Source organism: Equus asinus, chromosome 16 (assembly GCF_041296235.1).
Source record: "Equus asinus isolate D_3611 breed Donkey chromosome 16, EquAss-T2T_v2, whole genome shotgun sequence".
Classification (NCBI taxonomy): Eukaryota; Metazoa; Chordata; class Mammalia; order Perissodactyla; family Equidae; genus Equus; species Equus asinus.
In genome coordinates this window covers 41108641-41134997 of record NC_091805.1, presented here as the reverse complement: position 1 = coordinate 41134997, position 26357 = coordinate 41108641, and the positions used below count along the sequence as shown (strand labels likewise).

Below are 26357 nucleotides of genomic sequence, written 5' to 3'. Positions count from 1 at the left end.
ACTAAAATGATTCTCTTGTTCCTATAAACTCCTGAGACAGTTTATATGCATGTCTGGAGGTGCCTTGCAAATGAAAGATGCTGAGAGTAGAGAAATAGGACTTCAGTGAAGTTTGGCTGTGTGTTATGCAAGTGCTCCTCCTTGGGTATTTTCACAAGTATAATTCTTGAAAGGGAACTCTATACTATCAGAGAACATTTTCTGCTACAGCAATGTTAAGTAATGAGCTCTAAAGAACACACACAGGCCATCAAGACCTCTTTGGAAATAGAGATAAGGAGCAGAAGAGTGCAGAAGGTTTACCTTCTTGAGCTTGAGCCAGTGACACAGAATGTGACAAAATAGCATAAAGAGTGTTACAAACTGCTGTGAAGGCTCTCCTCCAGCTGTCTTGGTCATCCTTAAAATCAGATAACGATAATGATATGATAATGAGGAAAAACATGCAAATGAAGTAAATTAAAATCAAAGGCATAGTAACATAGTTTAGCTAACTCTACTATGAAGGCAGGTCTGGGGAAGAGACTGGAAGAGATCTGTGCAGTGGTGAAAGGATGAAGTTACGGGGGGGGTGGTTGTATATAAAAGAACTGTACTAAGATACACATTGGGATACTTCTTGAGTGGCACAGACCTGCTGTGGTATCTCCTACTGACTTTGATCACAGTGTAAACCTCATGCTTATGCATCATATTGTGTTACTTGACATGTCTGATACCACTCTTCACATGGAAGGAAACCCCAGTGGACGTAGCGTAGGTAAGTTGGAGAAATTGCAAAAACTATTTAAAATAGCTTCTCAATTATTCTGTATGCTGGTTTTATATGGGTTATCTTAGCAAAAACAGCTCTCAGATTCATTTTGACTTACTATCAGCGCTAATTTATATTTTCTCAAATTAAGAAATGGCAATTGCTGATATCAGAGTTATTACTGAGTTCTGGTTGCTTCAGGAAGGCTTACATTTTATTGGTATAATGAGCAAGTTTACGGCTCTCAACTACACATAATTACAAATGCATATTATCTGTATCCCTAACAATGATGGAGTTTCTATTTCTATTAACAGAAATTATAAAGGTAATTTACAGTTGCTTATAAAAGGTTCTTTGCTAATTCAGCCTGCAAGCAAAATTTTGTAACCAATTACCTTCTTTTGCAAAGACTATGAACAATCTTTCCTAACTACTTTCCTGGATTGTTATTTCTAAAACTTTCTGTCTCGTACATAGAGGAAATAGTGATGTCCACAGGACAGTCTAATAAGATATTAATTTGAGCTTTCTGGAAGTCATTCCTTAACCATAAGGAACGAATAAAATGGGGAGACCTTCATGTCCAAGATGGTACACAGAGGTGATACTTTGAAAAATACAAAACCTTGTGGGACTCCAAACTGGCCTCAAAAGGTATTAATAGAAGATATAATGTAAACTTTATGTTTAGACACCAGCACTAGAGAATTCTCAGAAATTGCTTTGAAATGTGTTTGCAGTCTGTGAACAAGGAAACATAAAATTTTAACTGGAAAGAAAATGTCACTAAATGAGTCCATTCTAATGCTATGTTAGTGATGACTCACTAACATGAAATGAAGCAAACACATGAAGGCCAAAATCAATACTATGGGTAGGTCCTCATTTCATTAGGATAAAATGAGTCTTGGATGTGTAAGCAAGTTTCTAAGCCACAATGCTTGGAAATAGCATTTGATTAGGAAAAGTCTGAGAATTTTTTCTGAAACCAGTAAATAGATTTCAGGACAGAAAAAAAAATATTTTTCTTTAAGATAACAGACAGACTTTCAATCATAGGTTCGTTTTAAATACCTGTAACCTCATTTTCTCTTACACTATTCTTTTGCCTCAACCTATAATCATGCTCAAGTCTCTATCCTGAAAATAAATATATAAAATAAAATTGTTGTTCCTGTTTGCCCCCTTTTACCTAATTCCACTTTTCTCCTTCTCCTCATTAACAAACTTCCCAAAAGAACAACTGCGCTCAACGCTTCTGCGGCTTCCCAACCTGCTCACTCCCTAACCCCTCGAAACCTCGTTCTGCTCCTATGACTCCAGTGAAACTACTCTCTCAAGTTCACCACCGGACAGCCACATGCAAAAGAACGAAACTGGACTATCTTACACCACACACAAAAATGAACTCAAAACGCATTAAAGACTTGAACATGAGATCTGAAACTATAAAACTCCTAGAAGAAAACATAGGGGGTAAGCATCTTGACATTGGTCTTGGTGATGACTTTTTGGATCTGACACCAAAGCAAAGGCAACAAAAGCAAAAATAAACTAGTGAGACTACATCAAACTAAAAAGCATCTGCACAGCAAAGGAAACCATCAACAGAATAAAAAGGCAATCTACTGAATGCGAGAAAATATTTGCAAATCATATATCTGATAAGGGGTTAATATCCAAAATATATAAAGAACTCATACAATTCAGTAGCAAAAACCCAAAAAATCCAATTAAAAAATGGGCAAAGGACCTGAATGGACATTTTCCCAAAGATGATATACAAATGACCAAGAGGTATATGAAAAGATGCTCACATCACTAATCATCAGGGAGATGCATATGAAAATCACAATGAGATATCACCTCACACCTGTTAGGATGGTTATTATCAAAAAGACAAGAAATAACAAGTGTCGGCGAGGATGTGGAGAAAAGGGAACCCTTGTGCACTGCTGGTGGCAATGTAAATTGGTGCAGTGACCACAGAAAACAGTATGGCAGTTCCTCAAAGAATTAAGAATAGAATTACCCTATGATTCAGCAATTCCACTTCTGGGTATTTATCTGAAAAAAGTGAAAACACTAACTCAAAAAGATATATGCACTCCTGTGTTCACTGCAGCATTATTTAAAATGGCCAAGATATGGAAACAATCTAAGTGTCCCTTGATGGATGAATGGATAAAGAAAATGTGGTATATATACAAAATAGAATATTATTCAGGCATAAAAAAGAATGAAACCTTGCCATGTGCCACATAATGGATAGAACTTCAGGGTATTAAGCTAAGTGAAATAACTCAGAGAAATACAAATACTGTATGATCTCAATTATATGTAGAATCTCAAAAAACAACAAACTAAATCAAAACACTGAGCTCATAGATAGAGAGAACAGATTGGTGGCTGCCAGAGGCAGAGGGTGCAGGTTGGGCAAAATGGGTGAAGGGGGTCCAAAGGTCTACACTTCCGGTTATTAAATAAATAAGTCATGGGAATGTGACGTACAGCATGGTGACTATAGTTATTATTATTATTGCATATTTGAAAGTTGCTAGGAGAGTAGACTTTAAAATTTCTTATCACAAGAAAAAAATTTCTTTTGTAACTACATATGGTGATGGATGTTAACTAGACTTATTGTGGTGATCATTTCACAATACATACAAGTATCGAATCATTATGTTGTACATCTGAAACTAATATAATGTTATATATCAATTATACCTCAACTATTAAATAAAAAAGTTCACCGAAGACTTGCTGATTGCCAAATAAAGAGAGCAGCTTTCGCATCTCCACACGATGTCAGAGCTGAGCACTCCTCGAAAGCTTCTTCCTCAGCTTCTGCGATGCTTCCTTCCTCATCGATGTTTGGGGCTCATTTTCCTTAATCAGGTCTTTTTCCACCAAGCTTCTATCCTTTGGCCCTTGTGTTTAGTTCTATACACTCTCTCTGGCTTTACCTTGCCCATGTGGATTAGTTTAAAATCTAGGTATGCAATCCTGGCCACTCCGCTCAGTTTCAGACATAAACTCTAAGCTGCCTATCATACATCATCACAGACCTTGCTTACACCTCACAGTCAGATGCTCATGGGAAAAAGCTCAGTATTGGCAAGAGAAGGAATAAATTGGAAACAACAGGAATATCCAAAACAGAAGAACTGTTACTTAATTTACAGTCCATTCATGAAAGAATATTATGTATGGCACTATTAAAATAACATGCTAAAGTATTTAATAATGTGGAAAATGCTTATACCATAATGTTCAGTAAATAAAAAAGCAAGATAAAAATTGTGCATGTAGGGGCCAGCTGGGTGGCACAGCGGTCAAGTTCGCACGTTCTGCTTCGGCGGCCCGGGGTTTGCCAGTTTGGATCCTGGGTGCGGACATGGCACTACTTGGCAAGTCATGCTGTGGTAGGCATCCCACATATAAAGCAGAGGAAGATGGGCACGGATGTTAGCTCAGGGCCAGCCTTCTTTAGCAAAAAGAGGAGGACTGGTGACAAAAGTTAGCTCAGGGCTAACCTTCCTCAAAAAAAAAAAAATTGTGCATGTAATTTGGCTTCAGCTGTGTAAAAAATGAATTGGAAGAAACTGGAAAGATATATTTTCAAAATGTTAACAGTGATTATCTATAGCCTGTAACATTTTCATCTTTGTAATTTTAGAATTCTCCAAATTTTCTATACTGATCTTGAATTAACTTTAGAATCAGAAAAAAAAGAGGGTTCAAGGTCATATTGCCTACAGAATAAAATCCAGTCTTCACAGAATGGCATCCAAGGCCTGCCAAAATCCGGCCCCCAAGGCAGTCTTGTCCATTCCACTCTGCTACCTAGCCACCATGTTCTCAACGCTGTCCACTTTTGTGGTTCTGTGCTCCTGTTTATCAAGTCTGTTTCTCTCTATCCCAAAGCAGGACATTATGACAATGAAGAGCTTTGTTCCATAAACCATAATACAGAGCTAGAGGGCAATGCTCAAAATTCTCTCTCAGACTAGGTAAGAAAGAAAAATTCTACAAGTCTTTCCAATCCATAGTGAATATTATTGGTAGCAATAATAAACATAAAACTGGCTAAAATAACTCACTGGCTAAAAAGACACATGATAAAGATCGCCACAAAAATTAAGAATTCTTAACAGAATTTCGATATGTAAAATCTGATCCTGAAAAATTGGACTTCATAAAAATAACAGCCACTACACAGATTATGGCAGATTAACACAAATTAGGATATATATTACAATCTTTACATGTGTTTTATAATTCATGTTCATGGTAAAATATACATAGAAGAGAATAAACACCAAGGAAAGTAATTTCATAAAATAAAAATTGAAGTGAAAAATAATAGAAATAGTTCAATTGCCTGAAATAATGCCTGGCACATATTAGACACTCAACAGGTATTTGTTAAATGAAAGAATGAACTGTTCTCTATAGAAAATTCTCCAGGGAATTAATTAGATTAGCTTAATGGAGTCTTGTCAGAAAATGCTTTTCTTAACAGCTTTATTATTCATACACTATACAATTCACCCATTTAAAATGTACAATTCAATGGCTTTTAGTATACTCAGAGTGTGAAACCACCACCACAATCACTTTTAGGGAGTTTTCACCACCTCCAAAAGAAACCTCATACCCCATCAGTAGTCATTCCCCATTTTCCACCAACCCCCCAGCCCTGGGCAACCACTAACCTACTTTCTGTCTGTGTAGATTTTGCCTATTCTGGACATTTCTTTCATATAAATTGAATCATACAATATGTGGTCTCTTGTGACTGCCATCTTTTACCTAGCATGATGTTTGCAAGTTTCATCCATGTTGTAGCACACTTCATTTCTTTTTATTGCCTAATAATATTCCGCTGTATGGATATCCTACATTTTATTTATCCATCCATCAGTTGACACTGGGTTGTTTCTACTCTTTGACTATTATGAATAATGCTGCCCTGAAAATTCAGGAACAAGTTTTTGTGTTGCCGTGTTTTCATTTCTTTTGGGTATACCAGTGGAATTCCCAGATCATATGGTAACCGGTTAACATCTGTGGACTTCCCAGTCTGTTTTTCAAAGTGGTTGCACTAGCAAATGCTTTTATGATGAAGATTCAGTATTAATGTACTACTCTTTAAAATGGTTTTTAATAATAAACACAAGTCAAAATGTTATTAGAGTCGAAATGTCTGACATTCTCTCATCCCATTTTCCTCCTACTGGTTAAATCCTACTAAACTTTCGCAGCTGAGCTCTCATGCCGCGTCTTCCAAGGAGTCTTCCTACCTTCTCAGTCAGAATTAATAGCTCCCTTCCTCCTATGAACAGCCATACAATTTTATTTGTACATTTACTGTAACCTTTGTCACTCTGCCCTAAACTGCATTTAACAATGACAGTATCTCCCACTAAACTGCAGGCTCCTTGATGCTAAAAAATTATATTTTAGGGGCTGGCCCAGTGGCATAGGGGTTGGGTTCATGCACTCCATTTCAGTGGCCCAGGGTTCGCAGGTTCCGACTCCAGGTGCAGACCTAGCACCCCTCATCAAGCCACACTGTGGTGGCACCCCACATAAAATAGGGGAAGACTGGCACAGATGTTAGCTCAGGGCCAATCTTCCTCACACACAAAAAACAAATAAATTACATTTATACCTATGTTTACAGTAATGACTATTATGAAGAACATATCATTTCAGATGATGAAAAGGGCTCATGTGCAAGATGAAAGTAAATGTCATATGTAGTATTTTCACAGAATAAACTTATCTGCAAGGTAATATATTTAATAAAAGATAAACTTGAAATAATATTATCAATAAATGCTGATTTTGTTGATGAGCAATAAATAAGATATATCTCAAGACTTAAACAACAAGCAAAAATAATGACTTAGATAAGCAGAAACACAAATAGGAAAAAAGAGAGGGAGTTTCCTAAAACTGTTAAATAAAAATTAATTACTGTATAAACCCATGTCTATATTTTATTAAGTCATATTAGTTAGTAGAATAATTGAATGGACTCCACAATGCTATGGCAAAATGAACCTATATTATGAAGTTTAAAAAGGAGAAAACTTTCTTTTTAATGTTAAACCATTTTACTTGAATACACCAATGTGTAAATAATTGGCTTGGCCTAATCAAAATTTGAGGGGATTGAAGTATTTATTTATTTAAAAAATTGTGATAAAATACACATAACATAAAACTTACTATCTTAACCACTTTAACTGTATAGTTCAGTAGTCTTAAGTACATTCATATTGTTCTGCACCAAATCTCCAAGAGCTCTGTTCATCTTCTAAAACTGAAACTCTGTACCATTAAACAACTCCTCATTTCCCCTCCCCCAACCCCTACCAACTACCATTCCACCTTCTGTCTCTATGAATTTGACCACTCTAGGTACCTCACCTAAGTGGAATCACATAGTGAACGGAAGGTGAATGGATAAATAAACTGTGGTACATTCAGACACCAGAAAACTATTCACAGTGCTAAAAAGAAGTGAGCCATCAAGCCATGAAGGCGTGGAGGAAACTTAAGTGCATATTAGTAAGTGAAAGAAGCCAATCTGAACAAGACTACCTACTGTATGATTCCAACTATATGACATTCTGGAAGAGGCAAAACTACGAAGACAATAAAAAGAGCAGGGGTTGCCTCGGGTTAGGAGAAGGGAGGGATGAATAGGCGGCACACAGATTTTTAGGGCACTGAAACAATTCTGCGTGATATTATAATGATGGATACATGTCATTATACATTTGTCAAAGCTTATAGGATATACAACACAAGAGTGAATCCTAATGCAAACCATGGACTTTGGGTGATAATGATGTGTCAATGCAGGTTCATCAATTGTAACAAATGTACCACTCTGGTGTGGGATGTTGATAAAGGGGGGAAGCTGTGTATGTGTTCAGGCAGGGGGTACACGGAAACTCTCTGTACATTTCATTCAGTTTTGCTGCAAATCGAATATTGCTCTAAAAACAAAGTATGTGTGTATACATACATACACACACACACACACACACACACACACACACACACACACACACACACACACACATATATATATATAAAAGCGGGTGGGCAAAAATGCCCTCAGAGAATTCAGTGAAGGAATCAGAGATGTGGGAGGTTGAAGCAGAGAATAAGGTTTATGGAAGCCAAGATAGTCAAGTTTCAAGAAATAGACCATTCTCACAGAATTCCAAATAGAGCAAAAAGGCACAAATGAGAAAATACTGACTAGAAATGACAATTAGAGATGGCTAATGCTATCAGCAAAGACGGTTTCCACTGAGTGATGGGGTGGAGGTTAGAGTGTCGGGTTGAGGGAAGAGGAGGAATGCTTGAGACAGCAAATGTAGATTATTTTTTCACGAAGTCTGGATCATAATTATATATATATATACAGAGAGAAGTTAGATGGAGATGGGTTCAAAGATACAGGGAAATGGGTTGGCGTTGAACAAGAAGAAGAATATTTTGTCCTCTGAAATGGGAGTGAAAAGATTAGTGAAGATGCAGATTAAGTTTGTAGGTAGGGAGGTGTGAGGCAGAAAGAAAGATAGAGACACAGAAAATAAAAGGAGGCAAGGCCTCCTAGGAAGTGGAAGGCAAGACCTAACATGACCTCATTCTTGCACTCCTAGAAGTAGCAGCTGGAGAAACTATCTTGTATTACCTGGGCCTTAGACACGACACTAAATTATTTTACAGCCACGTGCTGCATAACGACATTTCAGTCAATGACAGACCATATATATGATAGTGGTCCTATAACATTAGTGTCATATAGCCTAGGTGTGTAGTAGGCTATACCACCTAGGTTTGTGTAAATCACTCTAGGATGTTCGCATAACAATGAAATCTAACGACGTATTTCTCAGAACATATCCCCATCGTGAAGCAACACATGACTGTATACCATACTGGAAATCCTAAATCCATTCTATGTTCTATGTATACCTCTCATCCCTGTAATCCACAGGAAAAGACTAAAATGCAAGTTCTGGTCACCCATTCTCCATAAATCCCCAGTCTGCTCTTTCCTACTGTCCTATTTTTCCTCACGGATTCATTTTCCTGTTGCTGCTCTCTTTCCCAATCATTCTCCCATCACAGCTGAAACTCTGGTTCCAGGGTTAAACAAGCTCTTACATTCTCAACCTCTTCACTTAACACTCCATTCATTGCCTAACCGAAACCTGCCTATCTCATGAAGACACTACTTGTATTGAAGCCCTGTACGGTAGATGATGTTTATTCTCCACCCTCATCTTCCACAGGAGGCAGAGCCAGCATCTTCCTAACTCCTCAATGCCACTTGTAGGCTGTAACTATTCTACTTTCAAGCTTGAGGCTTAAAAGATTGAAGCACTCGCTATCTGGCTATGTCACACTCTTCCTCTCCTAGTTAACGTCACACTGAAGTACCTGTTTTTCAATCTCTCTCTCTCTTCAGCCCAACACCTGCAATCATACTGACTATTTTAACACTATGCAAACAACCTAACACCCTAGACTCAGAGTTCTTTGCCCGAAGCTTATCATCACACCACTTTAGCGACACACACACCCTGGACCTTGCCAACTCTCTAGACTGCTCTACCTAAGGAATCTCAAGCTTTAATATCCCAGTCTCTGAGCACATCTCCTACCCCATCAAATCTGTCACAGCCTCATTCCTTCCATACGTACCTTTCTTTACAGCCACTGAGGGCTTCATCTTCCAACCACTCTATATTTTCCTGACTTATCTTCTTGTACTGGTTTCTCTCCTCATGAAGTGTGGACCCTATAACCGATTCCTTAAATCCCTTTCTCACCAACACTATTAATTCCCTTGCCTCCTTGGCCTTTCCGCATACCTACAAACAAACTTCTAAGCCTGAATCAATGCTATCACCCATTTTCTCCTATCTGAAACCTAGGAACACTGCTAGAGAAAAACGCATGAACACGCACATTGCCATCACTAAAATTCATGTTTTAAATTTCAGTTGGGCCTTTTGGTCTTGTTTTTGGTCAGCTTCCTCTCCCATTCCTTACAGAAGCTTTTCTGATCTTTTATCATTATCCTCAAGTCCTTTACTCCACCTTTCTTGGTTGCTACTGAGAAAGCTAAAGTCATCAGATGAGAATTCTCTTAAATTCCAGCCCCAAGCCAAGCTACTAACTTTGTGTAAGTCACTCCCCTGCTCCTGGCTCCCTAGATCCCATAGTATCAAAGCAAGTTGAGACTCCTTGAAATGACCACTCTCTCTCCCTCTCTTTATGTGACAGTAGTAATACATCACTATACCCAGAGTGCTCCCAGCTGTGTAAACTCTTCTCCTTGCTGCTGTGTAAACTCTTCCTTCTTTTATTCCATTCCCTTCTTCAGCTAGACGTTTTTCCAAAACCTTGCTAAGGAATTCTCTTCCATGACATTTCCCCTGACCACCCCTCCCCCCGCAAAAAGACCCCCCACCTAAACCTAACCACTTCTTCCTACCTTTTCTTGTATCTATTTTTACTACTACAAACTTTACACCACATGGAAATTTCTCATAAAGGTAATTAAAAGAACAAATTCGGGTGAAATGACTAGTAGAAACAAGAACTATGGGAATTGAGTGAGAGGTGAAATCACAGTGGACAGTGAGGAAAAATCTAATTCATTCAACAAATAACTAGCATTTATTAGGGACGTAGGATGTGTAGCAGGTGCTGGAGGGAAGCAGTGGGAGGAGTGCAGGTTGGCACAGGTGTGGACATAAAGCACACGAGACGTTTGATCTAGATCTTGAAGAATGGTTGGAATTTGAATCAACTAAAACAAGGGTGAAGAGGAGATGGGAAAAAGAGGGAGTACTAAGAAGAAAGAAATGCACACACATTGGCTAATTTAAGCTGACCAGCCTGCAGGTTTAGGAAGAGCAGTATTAGGAAACAAAAATGAAAGCTTAATCATACAATCTTGGAGTTAGAAAGTGCCTTAAGAATCATCTAGGTCACCCATCCTTCTAATGAAGGATTACCTTCTAGACAAATGGATGGGGTACTGAGGTAGCCTATCCACTAATAAACTCTTCTAAATGTTAGGGATTCTTTTTCCTACCATTATACTGAATAGAAACACGCCTTCTTTAACATCTCCCCACTGGTCCTAGTTCTCTCCTCTGAGGCACACAGCATAAGTCTATTCCCTTTCATGGGACAGTCTTTCAAATGTCTTTAACTTAATTGATGTGTGACCTTGAAAAAAACTATGTTCCTTTTCTGAGGATCAACTATCTCATCTCTAAAAGAGAGGTGTGGCAGAGGCTAACTGTCCCCTGATATCTTTCCTTCTCTTTATCATAAATGAATCTTTTGCTGGCACATGGGTGCCCAGCAAAGACTACATTTCTCAGCCTTCCTTGGGGCTGGATGTTGCCTTGTGCTCAACTTCTGGTCAAAGAGCTGTGAGCAACAGGGACTTCCCCATCCTCTTTCCTCCTTCCCAGTGGCTGGAATTCGGATGTGAGGTGAGCCAACTTAGTCCCTGTGGATGAGAACAATACCCTGGGCATGACAGAGCAACAGGATAAAAAGGCAGGGCCCCTGACAACTTGACGGAGCAGAGCTATCACATCAGCCTGGACTTTATATGAGAGAGATTAACTTCTATCTTGTTTAAGCCACTTGTTATTTTTTAACATATGTGTTACAGCACCTGACATGTATCCTAACCCAATAGGAGGTAACACCTCTATAAAAGAGATTTTGTAAGAATTAAGTAAAATTAGGAATGTAAAATACACATATATATATACAAATTCATTTTTTTAGTATTTAAAGACCATCATTTTCTCTCTAGACTTACCCCAGTCCCATTATGAACATAATTCAAGATTCCTCAGAATCTTAGTATACGTCCCTGGATCTCTATATCATAATGTTCCTCAAAGGCTGATGCCTTAAACCGAACATTAATCCTTTAAAAGCTGTGCACACAGAATAGCATATACTTCTCCATGTGATTTCCCCATATATTTAATTTGGGGATCTTTGTGTATCTGTGATCCTTAGCAAAACTACAACAAATCCTTTCTCCAAATATCTGTACTCTTTCAATAAATATTTATAAACTGCCTATTGTGCAAGGCTTAGTGATAGAACGGTGAATATTAACTTACTGGGGTAAAGTGGCATTAATAACATTTTCACAAGATACAACTATCCAGTAATGAGACTGAATTTTGAGGACTTATTATTGGAAAGTTACACCTGGGGGGAAAAAAGTATATACATGAGTACTATGTTTCTTTTCTTATCTTTCATATACAATAACCTTGGGGCAAATCTAAATGGGCCAGGTCTAGTGACCTGTTTGATGGTGTCACATATTGAAACCAGTTTTCTGAGACTGGCATTCAGAAAAAGTCATACTGGGGCCCGCCTGGTGGTGCAGCGGTTAAGTGCGCACGTTCCGCTTTGACCGCCCGAGGTTCACCGGTTCGGATCCCGGGTAGAGACATGGCACTGCTTGGCAGACAATGCTGTGGTAGGCGTCCCACATAGAAAGTGTAGGAAGATGGGCATGGATGTTAGCTCAGGGACAGTCTTCCTCAGCAAAAAGAGGAGGATTGGCAGCAGATGTTAGCTCAGGGCTAATCTTCCGCAAAAAAAAAAAAAGAAGAAGAAGAAGAAGAAGAAAAAGTCATACTATATATTTACCTATTTTGTTAAAATATAAAAATGAGAACACACAACATAAAATCTGAGAGGCAGGAGAGTTTAGTAATTGAGTGTACTCTGGAGCCAGACTGCCTCCCAGCTCTACACTTACTAGCTGGGTAACTTTTGACAACTCTTTGTGTTTCTGTTTCCTCAGGTATAAAATGAGAGTAGTAACCATAGTAATAATAGTAATAATGTAATAATAGTACCTTCCTCCTAAGATTATTTTGAGTATGTAAAGGCTTAGAAAAGTTCCTGGCACATGGAGAAAATGATCAATAAATGTTAGCTACCATTATTATATTTATTATAACAATGTGAATTGATGACTTCATTTCTGGTCAGGGTATAAAGAATTCTGTGCCATATGGTCAAACAGCATTTTCTAGCACTGATTATTTTTTATATTTGCTAACTATTAGTGATTTTTTCATCTTCATAAGTCAATCTAATGCACTGAATGGCAAGTTGATTCTATCAAAAGCCTTAGAAATCTGCATGCCCTTTGACTCAATAATTTCATTTCTAAGACTTAATCCTAAATAAACAATAATGGATGTGCACAAAATTTGGCTATACGGATGCTCATTGTAGTGTGTTTATAAAAGTATCAACAAAAAAGAAAGCAAAGGAGAGACTATTTCAAAAGGGGCTTCGTTCAATACACTATGGAAATCTATACAGTACAATGGTATGTATCTGTCAAGAAATTTTATAAAAAAGTTTTTAAACAAAAAGGTAGATTTAATACAATAACAACATTAATCTGAGGGTAAATAAATCCACAACAGCCTTTAAAGTTTGAAAATTCTTTTTTCTTTGCACAGACAAAGGTTTTCTGAAAGCACATAGGACTGAAGATGTCAAAACAAAACGTGATTTTTAATGTCCAGGTGAAACGGGCCTGGTCCTGTCTGCTGCCCTCCTAACACTTGCCATTGGCCAAGGTGATAGCTTCTCTTGTTAACTCAGGATGGATGTGTGTAACTGGATGGTTTGTTTCCTGAATCCTCCTCTTGTGATCCCCCGCTCTTTTGCATGAACTGGGGGTTCACTGTGATCTCCTGCCTTCAGTGGCTCATCCAACTCCATGGACTTTAGCAGCTCCTGATCAATGTTCAATGATATGGGAAGACACATCAAGTGAAAAAAACATACAAATACAGTATGGTCTCTTTTTTAAAAAGTATTTGCCAAGTGTGTGTTGGGTGGAGATGTGTGTGTGTATATATATATATGTATGTGTACAGACCAATAAAGACTCCTGGGTTATACACCAAAATATTAACAGTGATTACCTCTGGGTGGTTTGTTTATATGCAACTTGTGTTCTTTTCTTTTTCCTTTTGTATTTCTTAAGTTTTCCACGTGAACCTATGTTACTTTTGCAATAAGGAAAAAAGTTACGAAAAAGAAGTACACAATATGCAGTGAACCAAAATCTTGAAAACATGAAGACGTACTCTGGCCAAAGAGACAAAATCCCTTCCGCTTGTTTACAAAGTGGCAGATCCAATACACAGATGTGCTCATTAGCTTCCCAGACACTCCCTGAGTTCACGTGGTTTTTTGCCACAAGCGCATGTGAAACTGAAAAGGAAGCATTCAGCTATGAGCACAAAAAAAGATGAACAAATTAAGGCAAATTTGAGAATCCTAAAAAATACAGGAAAAATTTCTCCCTATTATTCCTTTATTAAAGCAGCCCAGGAATTAAACCTGTTCTGACAGTCCTAATAAAACCTCAAAAGTAATTTACATGTTTTTACAAAGGAAGAGTGCTCTGAAAAGATTTAAATAATGAAATGTTCTGTCTTTTTGAAAGGTCCTCAAAAATATTTATTAGGCAGTAATTTGGCTTCAGTTTATTAGATCACTATAATCATACAACGTATTTTCTGAATGTTTTATTAACTATAGTATGTAAAAATCTGACCAGTTAAATAACATCTATTACAAACAGACACCTTTTAGTCTTTATATTTTTTTCTAACCTCGTCACTGGACAAAGTTTCCCAGGAGAAACTGGATCCTTCTAACATTAATTCTCACTAGTAATCCTTAAAAGGGCAAAGCGGTTTAAGGACATTCTAGATGAAAAGTTCAGTAAGCAGGTCTTCTTAGAAAACACCAGAATCTAAGAAATACACAATAAATATGGCTCCAATTGCTTACAGGTTCACTGTCACCTCAATGTAGTATGTTAAACATATAATTGACTTCCTCATATCCTTCCCCACCATACACTATATTCCTCTCAACAAAATAAAATAAAACAAAGATTCTTCTTGACTTCTTCTATTATGTCATCAAGACATTTGTCATGGCATTATCATTTCATCAGTCACTTATATGAGAAACCTCTGAGTTCAGGTTCTTATTAGCTCCTGCCTGGGTTATTTTAATAGCCTCTTAACTTGTCTCGCCATCTCTAATATATCCCCACTTGGATCCAAAGAGCATCAATCCACTAGCCAGCGTAAATAGCACTTTAATCACATTACGACTAAGTGCAAGAATCTTAGATTGAATTTCATCCCGTCAGGAGTAGAAAGCAAACTCTTCTTAATGGCATTCAAAGTTTGTATCTTCTGTTTCTGTGCAATACGAACTCTCTCTGCAATTAGGCTGATCTTCCATCAACTCCTATTGATGGCTTGCTCAAGCTGTCCTCCCACGCGCACTTCCTTGTCAGTGCAAATTCATCCTCCCAGCACACTCAGCTGAAAAGCTCCCATGGTTTTCAGTAACCATTACAGCTGTAAATAAACTCTTTTCTTCCAGAATTTCAACCACACTCTCCTGTTGTCTGGCCCATTGATTAGGCACTAAATCATACTGTCTCCTACTGTCAAGCGATTATACATCTACGATCTAATTTCATTATCGAGAGGTAATTCCCTCATGGCCTTTATGTTTGTTGTACTTCTCAGAGCCCAGACAGCTAGAAACCCAGTAAATGCTCAATTAGTACTGGGTGAACAATGAATGATCTGCATCTTTAGTTTTTGTACAAAGCCAAATATATTTATAATTTGCTATGTACCTCTAAGTTTTTCTCTAACAAAATGCATATTATTTTACTAAGTAGGTTCATGCTTCAGGGGTCCCCAAGACCACCCCCAGGTTCAGCGATCCATTTGGAGGACTCACAGGACTCAGCATACAGTCTCACTCATGGCTAAGATTTATGACAGTGAAAGGATACAAAGCAGAATCAGCAAAGGGAAAAGGTACATGGGGCAAAGTCCTGTGGCAACCAGGCACAAGCTTCCAAGAGTCTTCTCCAAGGGGAGTCACCCAGAACACAATTTCTCCAGCAACAAAGTGTGACCACACATGTTGTCTACCAGGGAAGTCCAGTAGAAATGCAAGCCCAAAGTGTTTTTAGGGCTGGTCACATAAGCACCCTCTGCCTAGCATATGCCAAAATTCCAGACTCCCAGAAAGCATTCTGCATAAATCACACTGTTTGTAGTCTAGGCACAGTGAGCCACTCTTATCACTTAAGTAAAGTTTTACATCAGTGTAGGGGACTGTTGACCATTCAAGTCCCAAGATGCCAGCCAAGGGCCAACATTGTAGGCAGGCCTTTCTAAGGAGAGTAGTCTCAGACCTGTTATGTTAACCCTTTTCTCTGTAGTTCACTTCTTATTTTTATGGGAGAAATGTTACAGTGTTAACTATACTTGATTTATAAAAGGCACACAAAGTGATTTTTTAAAAATTAAAGTCTAGCATTTAATAAGAGATGCACTGCTCAGACTGGCATCTAAAAATTAAAAGTTATGCAATTTTGAAATGATTCACATCCTTTAGGTATTTCAGGTTTTCTTTCTTTCTTTTTTTCTTTTTTTTTGAGGAAGATTAGCCCTGAGCTAACTACTGCCAATCCTCCTCTTTTTGCTGAGGAAGCCTGGCCCTGAGCTAACATCCGTGCCCATCCTCCTCTACTTTCTATGTGGGACGCCTGCCACAGCATGCGGTACCAAGTGGTGCCATGTCCGCACCCGGGATCCGAACCTGCGAACCCCGGGCCGCCAAGAAGCAGAACATGCGAATTTAACCGCTGCGCCACCAGGCTGGCCCCATCAGGTTTTCTTTCTTTTTTTTCTAGTAAAATAAGGTATCTTTCTCAAATCAACACTTCCATAACCGTCAGGATGGAGGAATTAAGTATAACATCTAAAGGAAATGAACCCTCTTGGACAAGCTCCTTGTCTTCTCTTTAAAGGTCAACTGAGCGCCAGAACACTGTGTTAGGTACATTATCTTACTAAATCTTCACAACAGCCCTATGTCCAGTGGTGGTTTGCATGTACAGAAGCTTTGAGAGGCTACATAACAACCCCCAGGCGCACCATGGTGGAGCTAGTATTTAGGCTCAGATCTGCCTCATTCCAAACCGTTGCTCTGAGCACTACATCAGCACCTCTACCTAACTTCAAAGGCACAGTCTCCTTATTATGAATCATTTCCCTGCAAACCATTTGGTTTGTTTTTGTTTTTGTTTTTTTGGTTGTTTGGTTATACAGAGCACTGTTCTTAACTTTACTGACTGACCTTGATTAAAATCAAATTTTACTTCAAGGAGAAGGGGGTAAGTTTAACCCAGGATACTCTGCTTTTTCCTTTCCTTTTTCTTTTCCTTGTAAAGTACAAATCAAATTATATCTCTTGCTTGTTAAAACCATTAGGAAGTTTCCTATTCCTAAACTCTTCAGCATGGCACACAATCTTCTCCTTTATCTGGCATCGATCAGCTTGAAATCAGACAGACCTGGATCAGAATCTTGGCTTACTAGATTTCACTTACTAGATGTGGGGACTTCGGGAAAGTCAGTTATGCTTTGTGAGTCTCAGTTTATTCATCCACAAAGTAGGAATTCCCTACCTCACAGGCTTCTTGTTAGAATTAAATAAGATAATATATTTAAAGGGACCAGCCTATACATATCTGCTGAACAAGTGACTGCCTGCAACGCCAGAGTAACTGACTCGTGAGGAGCAAGCCAAATAACAATCTGAGGGAGAAAGGAGGTAGTAGGGAAGTACCCTCACCACCAGGTGTCACCAGTGGCCCAGGAGAGCTACTCTAACTGCCAGAGGCGCAGTGGAGGAAGGGGCACCGCTCCTACTGGACATTCAGGAATTGGCTTTGGCTTTTCAACACCTTAAGAGCTGGTACAATATTTGTGACATTCTTCGAGGTTACACTGTTCTCTTACCAGTGTGTTAAAAATGATTGTAGTATAATTAATTAGTCGAATATCCACAGAAGATTTATCACAGTTTAATTTTAAAAACTAACCTCGGCTGACCGTTTTTTAATTCTGAGAACCAACAGTGGTTCATATATCCTTTGCTTTGGCCAACTAGACATTTACATTTTCTGGCTTCCAAAGGCTTCGCTATTTCCACCGTGGACAATTTTCTGGCCCCAATTCCACAACCCATTGGCATTATTTTCTTTACATTATTAATAAGGATGACAGATAAAAGGAAAGTAGAATATTTTTGGGGTAAAAATAGTCTACGGACAGTATGTTTAGGCAAAATAAGCATTAACTGTAAACCTTTCTCCATGATCTCAGTAACTTAAAAGTTCATTTAAAAAATTCTGTAAATTTTCTATTTTCTTCAGGAAACTTCCCTTAGGGTAAATGTGTCAACCCACCAATAGCCCTGAAATGACTCAAGGAAAACTACCACTCCTGACTTCATTCTGGAACCTGCCAACGACTCTCCCTGAGAGTGCCCAGGGGCTCATTTCAAAAGGAGGGCAGGGCCTGGGCCCTCCGCTCCTTCTAAGTCCTCCACGCTGCGAGTCACCAGTGGCCACTTCAAGATGGGTAACCGAGCGAGTGTTAGCGAGTAATTGGAGACGCAGCTTTCTGATGGGGCAGACGGTTGTCCCGTCTATCGGGGAGCACTTGACTCAAGTCAAGCCAGAGCAGGCCTACGCCGGCTGCATCCCAGGCGCCCGAGTCCCGGAGTAACCAACAAGGGAGAAGGAGTTATGCTGAGCACAGGCTTCTGTTCAGAGCGGGCGCTGCTGGAACGTGAGCAGTTTGGGTAATTTTTGTTTTTGTTTTAACAACAGCTCAAGTTCTACTTTGCATTTCACAAATATGGAAACGTCTTAAGAGAAACCAGAAGCATCTTCTCCCTTCTGGCCATCGCTCCCCTCCCATTTCTAGAGAATTTAGGAGGGAAGAGCAGATACCAGGAACCATCTGGAATCAGGAGGGCAGGAGCCAAGCCCAGCCGAGATGAACCCATTTGCGAAGCACTTTGTGCAGATCAATAAATTCCTGACTGATTTCAGCCTGGTCCCCAGAGAAAAAGAGGCTCACGAGGCTGGCCGCCCTCCTGGAGCAAATGGGCCAGGGAAAGAGATGCTACCCAGCAAACCAGCCCCCGCGGGGCAGGCGAGGGCGCAGCCGCCCGGGAGGAGAGCGCGGCGCTGGGGGGCGCGTTACCTGGGGGACTCGGCGGTGAAGCTGCCGCCGTCCAGCAGCCGCATCTTGCAGAAGAGGACCCCGTTGACGAAGGGCACCGAGGAGAGCTCCTCGAGCTCGAAGTCCACCTTAAACTTAAACTTCTTCTTCTTCATCATCATGAGAGCCAGACGCCGGCGGGCGGGGTGCGGGGGCGGCCCCACGGGGCGTGCGGCCCGGCGCCGCCGCCTCAGCTCAGCCGAGCCCCGGGCCCCCGCAGCCCCATGGCCAGGGCCGCGAGCTGCGCGCGGGGGCGCGGCCGGGGGGCGCCGCGCGCCGGCCGGGGCCGGGGCCGCAGCCGCCGCCTCTCGCCGCAGCCCGGGCCGGAGCGCGGCGCGGACCCCGCCCGCCCGCGAGGAGCGGTCGTGCTGCAGCTCGCCCGGGCGGTGGGCGCGCTCTCGGTGCGCAGCTCGCCGCCGCCGCCGCCCGTCTGAGAGCGGGGAGAGGCGCAGCTCGCAGAGCCGCCGCCTCCGCGCCGGGCGCCCGGGGCGCCCCCAGCGGCCGCGGCCCGCAGCGCAGCGCCGGGCGGAAGCGGGAGGGCGGGCGAGGAAAGCCGGGGCGGGCGGGCGCCTCGCCGGGAAACGACCCGCGACGGCAGTTAGGGCGTCCCGCCTCTCTGGGGTTAAAAAAAGACAAACCCAACCAAAGAGGAGCTTCCTTCCACGGCTTCCTCTCGGCCTGGCTTTCAGTGTTTGCTCCGCCTCCTTTCTCCCGGTGATGTTTTTTCCCCTTGGTCTGAGAGTCATGGGTTAATGGGGTTAATCAGAATCTCCACGACGTGGTTTCGTCCAACTGAAATTCTAAAACTAAAATTTCCTTTAGGTACTCTAAATTCACTAGCCTTTTAATAGAAAACGAGGACGAGGTAGCAAAAAGGAAAAGGATTAAAAGATGTTGAGGACCTACCAAGTGCCCAGTCACTGTACTGCTACAGGCGTTTTTTCTCGTTCATACTTTAATTCCTGTCACCAGGATAAAAGAGCGCAGAAGGGGTTAAATAATACCGTCCCTGTTAAAATTTGGCTTGCAAACCGGGAAGTGAAAAGCCTAGAAATGAAATCTCCCTGGATGCATAGGAATTATCTGCCTTCTATACGCTTGTGTATGTGGTTACAATGTATGTTGCCTACTTGGTTACACATTATTCCTTGTTTTCAAACTGTCCTTTTAACTCAAAGATTCCCTCGGAGTAATCTCTGAAAGAGTGTAATTGAAGAGATTCTCGTTTCCAATTCACTCATTTATTCATGAATTCCTTCATATAGAAATATTTTTTAATCGCCTAAAATAGTCACTGGCTAGACCCGATGATCAAAAAAAAAAGAGAAAACCTGCCCTCAAGAATCGCACAATCTAGTGAGGGAGACATATGTAAATCAGTCATTAAAAAGTAAAATCTAGCATCAGTGTGTTTGTTCAGAATGAAGAAGCAATTTGTCTAGAACTCAGAAAAGGAAGCAATTAATGGAAGTTAACCAGTGTTCTGAATTTCAAAAAATGAATAGAATTTGGGGCAAAGTGGGGGGAGTGGGGGGAAGAAACAGAAGTAGAGACGCAGAGGCAGGGTTTAGGAGTTTGGGGCTGGGTGTTTGGTAGTGGATAAAGCTAGTTGCCCAGCGGGACAAGGGGGGAAAGGCAGTGGGAAGAGTTAACGGGACTTTGAAGTTTGTATCTTGGACAACTGGGTGGATGTTAATTCCCTTGACTCAGCTTTGGAAGCAGGAGGAGGACAGGCTGGGAATGGAAACGGTAATGAGTCTGAGTTTGAACTGCCTTCGAGACATCCAGGGAGAGAAGGGCAGTCATAGTTCAGGTGAAAGGTTAGGATTGAAAATATGCATTTGGGAATTCGAGTATTCCCTGGTGGCTGAAGCCCCAACGGTGGATGAAAATGAGTTACTCTGAAGAAATTTGATGGGTAGTTGGAGGAGGAGGAGTCTGTGAAGGCTCCTGAGAACAGTCAGAGGAAAAAAGGAGATCAAGAAAGAGAGATGGCCTGGAAGCCAAGAAAAAGATTTTGTTTTTTTTTTAAGAGTACCTTGTTGAATTAATTAATTAACTTATTTATTTTGAGGAAGATTAGCCCTGAGCTAGCTACTGCCAGTCCTCCTCTTTTTGCTGAGGAAGCCTGGCCCTGAGCTGACATCCATGCCCATCTTCCTCTACTTTATATGTGGGACGCCTACCACAGCATGGCTTTTTGCCAAGCGGTGCCATGTCCACACCCCGGATCTGGGCCTGTGAACCCCGGGCCACCGAGAAGCGGAGTGTGTGAACTTAACAGGTGCGCCACTGGGCCAGCCCCCAAGAAAAAGTTTTAATCATTTAACATTCATAGTTATTGAGGCCTACTGTGTGCCAGGCACTATGCTGGGTACTAGAGACACACATGAACAAGACACACAGGGGCTGATAAATGAATGGAGGGTAACAAAGATATGCAAACAGGTCAATTAAACAGAGACAGGGGTGGGGGGTGGGGGGGATCTCCATGATGCATGGAGAGCAGAGGAGGGAGTTTCCAGAAAGTGCTGCAGAGCAATCCTGGAGGATTTGGACTGAAAAGAAGCTATTAAAATGAAGGTCTGGGAGGTCATTGGTAATCTTGGTGAGAGAACTCTTCATAAAAGGTGGTGGCAAAATAAGATGAAAATGGTCTGGGAAGTGAATGGAAGGTAGTAATGAGGAGTGAGTGACTAAAAATTATTTTTTCTGATTTTTGTCAGTGAATGAAAAGAGAGGACAGTGGCTAGAGGAGGAGGGTTCAAGCTTTTTCAATAACATTCAGGAAGTATCCAAGATTTATTGAGAGCCTGTTGTGTGCCAAGCACCTTAGTAGGACCTAGAGATCTGAGATGCAGTCCTTGTTCTTTATCTTACCGTTTATTGCAGGACACAGATAAGTAAGCAGACAGTTGCAGTACAATGTAACATTGAGTTCTATCTCTATGTAATGGTGCATAGAGGCTGCTGTGGGAGCAGATAATAACATCTAACTAGGATAAGCGGGTTTATGGAAGGCATTCTGGGCTAAGTGTCATTTGAGCTATGTCTGAATGATGAGAGTGGGGGTGGGGAGTGGTTTCCAGGAAGAGAGATGTACAAAGGCTCAGAGGAAGAGAGATCACGTTGCAGGAGGAACTGAAAGTGGTTCAGTCTGGCTGTGACTTAGAGTGGGGTGTGGGGACAGGGATGTAACAGGGAGCCACTGAAGTTTTAAAACAGAGGAATGATATGTTCAGATTTGCATTTTATAAAGATCTCCTGCTGCAGTAAAACTGGGGGAAGGCAGAGAATCTAGTACTCTTTTTCTAGACTCACGATTTGAATATTAAACACTTTGTATGAGCCAGGGGCCAGGCAAGAAACAGACCTCACACACAAAGTGTTTAAATGAGGAAAGTTTAACGAAAGGACCCTTTACCAAACTGAGTGTGGGGTAAGGGACCCACAGTCTGGTGGGGAGTTGAAAAGAGGGAGATAAATATCCTGACCTCTCTCACCTCTTGCTTTCTGATCTCCTGCTAGTACCTCCCATTATCCCAAACCAACCGAAGACAGAGGGCAAAGGAACCTGGAAGATGCAGTTCATCGAGGACGGTCTCCTGGGGCGCAGAAGGGTGGAGAGTGGATGGAGGGAAGGGGACAGAAAGCTACCAGCACCCACCTGATTCAGTCAGGGTTCACTGTAGGAACCCCAAGTCACTTTAAAAAACCAAAAGGATATCATTCAGACAATTCAGTGCTTCTGAAACTCTTGGAAGGGCTGGAGGAGTGGAAGTCAACGGATTATTGAAATCAAGGTCACATTATTTGTGGTAAACGTTACTAATGTTCGTTAATATCTGGTCCTCCTTTACTTCCTGGGCATGTGAGAGTTAACATTTCCCAATTCCCTTGCAATTAGGTGGGGCCGTGTGACTAGCTCTAGCCAATAAAATGTGGGAAGAAGTAATGTGTGTGTCACTTCTGGGATGAGACAGTGAAAAGCCTCTGAGCCGTTCTCTAGACCTTCTCTTCCCTGCCACAGCGGTCATGGAGGAGACCTTGGGTAGGCACCAGATTGAAGCAGCCCAGATCAATGAGTCAGCACACGGAGAACAACTGCCCCCACCTGCAGTAAACCTTTTTATCCCAGTTTTACTGAGATATAATTGACATATAACATTGCATTAGTCCAAGATGTACAACATAATGATTTGATATGGGTGTATATTGTGAAATGATTGCCATAATAAGTTTAGTTAACATCAATCACCTCACATAGTTACAATTTTTTTTCCTCTGATAACTTTTAAAATCTACTTTCTTAGCAACTTTTAAATGTACAGTACTATTAACTATAGTCACCATGCTGTACATTACATCCCCTGAACTTATTTATCTTATAACTGGAAATTTGTACCTTTTGACCCCCTTTGCCCATTTTGCCCACCCCTCAACCCCTGCCTCTGGCAACCACCAATCTGTTCTCTGTATCTATGAGTTCGTTTTTTTTTTTCAGATTCCACAGTAAGTGAGATTATCCAGTATTTGTCTTTCTCTGACTTATTTCACTTAGCATAATGCCCTTGAGGTCCCTCCATATTGTTGCAAATAACAGGATGGCCTTGTTTCTTATGGCTGAGTAATATTTCACCACATTTTCTTTATCCATTCACCCATCAATGGACACTTAGTTTGTTTCCATGGATTGGCTATTGTAAATAATGCTGCAATGAACATGGGGATGCAGCTATATCTTTGGGAAGGTGATTTCATTTCCTTCAGATTTATACCCAGAAGTGGGATTGCTGGATCACATGGTAGTTCTATTCTTAATTTTTTTGTGGAACCTCCATACTATTTTCCATAGTTGCACCAATTTACATTCCCACCGACAGTGCACAAGGGTTCCCTTTTCTCCACATCCTTGTCAACACTTGTTATTTCTTGTCTTTTTCATAGTAGCCATTCTAACAGGTCTGAGGTGATATCTCATTGTGGTTTTGATTTGCATTTCCCTGATGATTTTAGTATGTTAAGCACCTTTGCATGTGCCTGTTGTCCATTTGTATGTCTTCTTTGAAAAAATGTCTATTTAGTTCCTCTGCCCAATTTTTTTTTAAAGACTTTATTTTTCCTTTTTCTCCCCAAAGCCCTCCAGTACATAGTTGCGTATTTTTTTTTTAGTTGTGGGTCCTTCTAGTTGTGACATATGGGATGCCACCTCAGCATGGCTTGATGAGCGGTGCCATGTCCACGACCAGGATCTGAACCGGCGAAACCCCGGGCTGCCAAAGCGGAGTACGCAAACTTAATCACTCGGCCACAGGGCTGGCCCACCTCTGCCCATTTTTTAATTAGACTTTTTTTTTCTTTTTTTTTTACTGTTGAGTTGTATGAGTTCTTTATATATTTTGGATATTAACTCCTTATCAGATATATGATTTGTAAATGTTTTCTCCCGCTCCATAGGTTGCCTTTTCATTTTGTTGATGGTTTCCTTTGCTGTGCATGCAGTAAACTTTTTGTTGGTAAGAAGGAAACTTTTGTTGTATTATGCCACTGAGATTTTAGGGATTACTTGTTACTACAGCATAAGGCTAGTCTATTCTGACCAATAGTCAATATAGCTGGGATGGGAAACTGACAATAGAACACTGTTATTGCCATTGCCACATATGAAGAGTCTGGATGCCACAAACATGTCATCACCCCTTGCTTGCAAGTGGCCACAGCAGCAGGAAGAAAGCCTCCATTTCACTTGCACCTGTTTTTTCATAAGTGCGTCTATTTGGCAGGCATTATTTGCAACTAGAATTAAAGTGGCAAGGGAGTCTGAGGAATGCAATTTTTAGCTTTCCAACTTCTTCAGATAGAATGATGGAATGGAAATTGAGGCAGCAGATCTAAGTATCTACCCTGATACCTATAAGAAAGTTCCTCAAAGCCAGATGGTTTGCTAATCATCTTTGTACCTCTTGTATCTAGCCTAGTACCTGGCATTAGTGGGTATTCAATAAATGTTTCCTGAAATGATCTGAATTTGCAGACCAATACTGAGAGTTTTACCTCTCAGGTGAAATCATAAAGGTGCTAGACATGTGCTAAGACTGCTTGTCAGAGATTTGACAGCTCTCCTAGTACCCTCCACTATGAGAAGGGAGTATTAGAGGTCTCCAACTAAAGGGAGAGGAAAGAAGAAAAAGTAACCATACCAAACAACTAGAGAATAATTATATAGGTTAAAGTTAGATTTAGCTGCAAATAAAAGAAAACTCAAAACAACAGTGGCTTAAATATGGCAGAAGCTCATTTCTCTCTTAAATAAAGTCAGGAGGTAAACAGTCCAGAGCCCGTATGAGAGCTCCATGATAATCAGAGATCTAAGCTCTGTTGCTTCATCATCTTGAACACGTGGTTTTCACCCTATGGTCTAAGATAGCTGCTAGAGCTCCAGCTACCATTTCTCAATTCCAGCCAGCAAGAAGAGAGAAGGAAGAAAGCCATGCTCAAAAGGAAGAAAGGTATGCCCCCTTCCTTCAAGCACACTTCTTGGAAGATACACACTCTGCTTTTACTTAAATCCCATTGGCCAATGCAATGTGAACAAAAGTGATGGTGCCAATTCCAGGTCTGGCCCATAGAAACTGGCACAAGTGATCCGTCCTCTCTGCTAGCATGTGCTGGTTGGATTTTGATGTCAAGGGAAACTTTGAAAGTTACATGTTGAAAATGACAGAACCTCCGAGATAAGCCTGGGTCCCTAGGTGACTGTGTGGCAAAGGGTTACTGCCTCACCCCTCCACCCTGACAAGGAACACTTACTTTGAACTGTTATGTAAGCAGGAAATGAACTTTTACTGTGACCTTTTGAGGAATGCCTGTCACAACAGCCAGCATTACCTTAACTAGTACAGCAATTGTTACAGAGGTATGGTGCTTTCATAAAAATCTAAAACTCATCAGGCAGGACATAGACAACAAGTAAACTATTATTGGGGGCTGGAAAATGGAAACCTATGGCAAGACATTTGGTAAAAGAGTTACCTGCAATAATTTGGAAGGCAAATAAGGTGTCTACAAAGTCCATGACTGTAGAAGAGGTTGGAAGATGGAATGTGGGTAGGTGATGTTTACGGGCAGCATTTAGCAAGATATTGGAAAAATAATAAGCAGATTTTCCAGGATAATAAAAAGGAATATAGAAAGTATAGAAATTTGGAGTCTCAAGAGGTTGGAAACACTGACTGCTCAATACTTCAAAGAATAGGAAATAAGATTGAAAAAGCTTTTGAGCAACAAGGGCCCATTAAAACTCAGCCATGCAGCACAGATTAGATTTAGGGTGTGGCCTTCACATTTAAGTC

At 40.8% G+C, this 26357-nt stretch overlaps 1 protein-coding gene across 2 annotated transcripts in view; it reads right to left on the bottom strand.

The window, feature by feature from the left end:
• The window catches only part of EEIG2 (EEIG family member 2), a 71840-nt gene extending 52308 nt beyond the window's left edge, over positions 1–19532 (bottom strand). Inside the window, exon 1 of one of the 2 annotated variants that reach the window (XM_044749147.2) lies at positions 18988–19532. In XM_044749147.2, coding sequence (XP_044605082.1) covers positions 18988–19127 — 140 coding nt within the window. In that variant the 5' untranslated portion in view covers positions 19128–19532. The remainder of the gene's footprint in view (positions 1–18987) is intronic. The other variant, XM_014835229.3, reaches the window with a different exon arrangement.
• Positions 19533–26357: the final 6825 nt, after the last annotated feature.